The sequence below is a fragment of the Octopus bimaculoides genome, chromosome 9 (genome assembly GCF_046866305.1).
Source record: "Octopus bimaculoides isolate indiv1 chromosome 9, ASM4686630v1, whole genome shotgun sequence".
Taxonomy (NCBI): Eukaryota; Metazoa; Mollusca; class Cephalopoda; order Octopoda; family Octopodidae; genus Octopus; species Octopus bimaculoides.
Genome location: NC_142936.1, coordinates 47,401,841 through 47,405,114, shown reverse-complemented (window position 1 = coordinate 47,405,114; position 3,274 = coordinate 47,401,841). Strand labels below are relative to the sequence as shown.

General features: G+C 30.9%; 1 protein-coding gene across 1 annotated transcript; it reads left to right on the top strand.

The window, feature by feature from the left end:
• Positions 1 to 700: 700 nt before the first annotated feature.
• LOC149134149 (uncharacterized) lies at positions 701 to 1,624 on the top strand. The gene is made up of 2 exons (XM_089358192.1): positions 701 to 762; positions 1,363 to 1,624. Exons 1-2 carry the CDS (start codon positions 701 to 703, stop codon positions 1,622 to 1,624), a joined length of 324 nt encoding a protein of 107 aa, XP_089214318.1.
• Positions 1,625 to 3,274: the final 1,650 nt, after the last annotated feature.

Below are 3,274 nucleotides of genomic sequence, written 5' to 3'. Positions count from 1 at the left end.
CTATACTTTATGGATTTTATAGATATAAAAATAAATAATTAATTTCATTTTTCAATTTTTTTCATTTTATCTAGCTTCAGCTCATGAGCTGTGCCCATGCTGGGGCACACCTTTTTTCTATTGTTAACTTTGTTTTATATTCTCTGGACCTATGTACATCATGTATTAAGTCAAATCTAATTGTTGGATATATTATATGTTGTTCGGTCCTCATCTGAGACTTACATTATATCTACCTGGACTTTATCTCCAAACTTTGATAATTATATATGCGTGTGTGTATGTGTGTGTGTGCATAAATGCATATATCTGTGTGTGTGTGTGTGTGTGCGTGTGCGTACAAATATACATATTTGTGATTTCTGTGAGTGTGTAGATACACTTACAAATGACCAGGTGCAAATACACCTTCGTATAATGTCCTAATTTACTATCACAGAAGAGAAATTTTCCTCGTAGGCAAACTTAGCAGAAGCTAGGGATGACATATTTCGACTGTAGAACATGGTTACGTTTCATCAGGTAAACCTACCGAATTAAACATACATTAACACATAATGATTTTAGACGTCTATCCAACAGATTTTACTACCACCTAATAAGATGCTGGTTATTCAAAACATGAACGCTGGAAATACAAAAGTGTTCTAGCAGCATGTTAGAAGATTCTATTGAAAATTCTATTACTGTGCTGTACTCGATGATGAAGTCTGAATACTTGGAAGTGAAAGTAGCTGCTCTCAATAAAATTATCTGCATCAGGTGTACATTTATAAATTTTCAAATGTAAAATAATTCGATTATGGGGATTTATCGAACTGTTATTATAATTAAATTTTAATTTAAAATGAGAAATTTTGACACTAATAGGGATTAAGGGGTTAGGTTAAGGGTTTAGAGCTACTTTTCACCCTTAATGTTCAATCAAGTTTTTACTTAACCTCAGGTGGAAGAAATCGTGTAAATATGTCTTTGCCACCAACCAAGGAAGCCCCTCTGCAGATCAAGGGAGAACTACTTGTCTGCGTTGCGGGAGTAGTGGATTGAAACCCCTTAGGCGGGCTCCGAGAGATGGAAGCTTAATATGTTGTGAGTGTAAAGACAGATGAGGGAAGGAAGATAGTAATGTTGTAAGTGGCTGTGTTCTGTGTGTTCAGTACAGAGAGCCTTGTGCACGGGCAATTCTCGGTCTCCCGCCCCGTGGACGAGTTCTCTCTACCTGCACTGAAAAAATTTTGTGTCCGTTTTCGTTGGGCATCGAACACTAGACCAAGGCGTGGGGATCCAGTACCTTATCCACTCGGCCATGAGAGCTCCAATTTTATATTAATATAAAAACTAAATTTATTGTTATTCTTTCAGAAGTGGGAAGCCAGTCAAGAAATGGCTAAAGAGGATCACAAACATCAATATTTACGCCACACACTGGTCAGCATTATTCAACGTTTCTCAAAGTGGGATCTGTGAACCTGCTCTCACAGAAGACTTTCCTGACCAGGAACTTCAAGAAGCATTACTGATTGGCAACAAGCTGGAACTGCTTCATTTGCCTTCACATTCTCAGAGTGTTGAAAGGGCAGTAAAGCTCACATCTGAAGCTTCCCATACTGTTCATAGATTCTAAAGAGGTCTTACAGTGAAAATTATGATAATTTTGGTATTTAAATTTGTCTTATTTGATCCTATGCAGTTTCTACATGTTTTTAGTCGTTTTCCATAAAGATGCAACATCTCTGAGGATTGTTCAAATGAAAATAATATGTGTTTTTCGACCGAAAAAGAAGAAACAGTCTCCTCAAAAAAAAAGAAAAAAAAAACAAAAAAAAACGGTTAAAGCTAGAGAGATGGATTTTTTGCCAGTTATCATCATATTAAGCCCTCACTATCTCGATTAGCACAAAGTCATTAACTAGAAAAGTGTGGAAAATCAACTTGCCCTAATATCTATCTATCTATCTATCTATCTATCTATCTATCTATCTATCTCTCTCTCTCTCTCTCTCTCTCTCTCTCTCTCTCTATATATATATATATATATATATATATATATATATATATATATATATATATATATATATATATGTGTGTGTGTGCGTGTGTGTGTGTGTGTGTGTGTGTGTGTGTGTCTGTGTGTGTGTGTGTGTGTATATATAAATATATATATATTTATTATTTAAAAGAGTTCCAACTCTGTCTGTTTTTTTATGTTTTATTTATATTCTTATAAAATTAATGTGGGATATAGAATATGGAATATATAATATAATATAAATAGTAAAATGAAATGAAGTATTGAATGTCTTATTGAATATATGAAATACTGAGTATTAAATATATATATATATATATATATATATATATATATATATATATATATATATATATACATACATATATATATATATATACATATATATATATATATATATATATATATATATATATATATATATATATATACATACATATATATATATATATATATATATATATATATATATATATATATATATATATATATATATTATACATATATATATATATATATATATATATATGTATATATATATACGTATCGGGTATTATACCTGTTAAAAGGATATAAGATAAAGGCCACACACAAAACTCTTAGCGTCGTGTTACGTAAATTATTCTGAAAATTATGTGTGTGCGTGTGTGTGTACGTGTGTGAATGTGTGTGTGCGTGCGCTATGTGCTGGAGTATATGCACATATAAATCGCATTTATTTACAGAAACATAAATGCATTCAATACTAAACTGAGCAATATCAATTTGGAATATTGAAATAGCCGGGTTTCTTGGGGTTTGAGTAGAGCATATAGAATTATTCGACGCTCTTTAGCTCTGAGTGCGCTAAATAGCTGCATGCATCCAATTATATGGTATGCATATGTGTTGTACAAATTCTGTATCCTTTGCCAATATTAGCAGTTAATGGACATAAACATATTTATTTATATGTTTTTATTAGAACATGTTGATTGTGAACAAGTATGTATGTATGTATGTGTGTGAGTGTGAGTGTGTGTAGATTATGTGTTACAAAATGATATGTATGTATATATATATGTGTATATATATACATATATGTCTATGTGTATATGTATATGTATATATGTATATGTATGTATACATATATGTCTATGTGTATATGTATATATATGTATACATATATGTCTATTTGTATATGTATATATATACATATATGTCTATGTGTATATGTATATATGTATATATATACATATATGTCTA

Coding starts and splice junctions, on each gene's coding strand:
- LOC149134149 (XM_089358192.1), top strand. CDS start 701: ATGATGAAGTCTGAATACTTGGAAGTGAAAGTAGCTGCTCTCAATAAA. Junction 763..1,362: donor AATAAAATTATCTGCATCAG/GTGTACATTTAT, acceptor TTATTCTTTCAG/AAGTGGGAAGCCAGTCAAGA.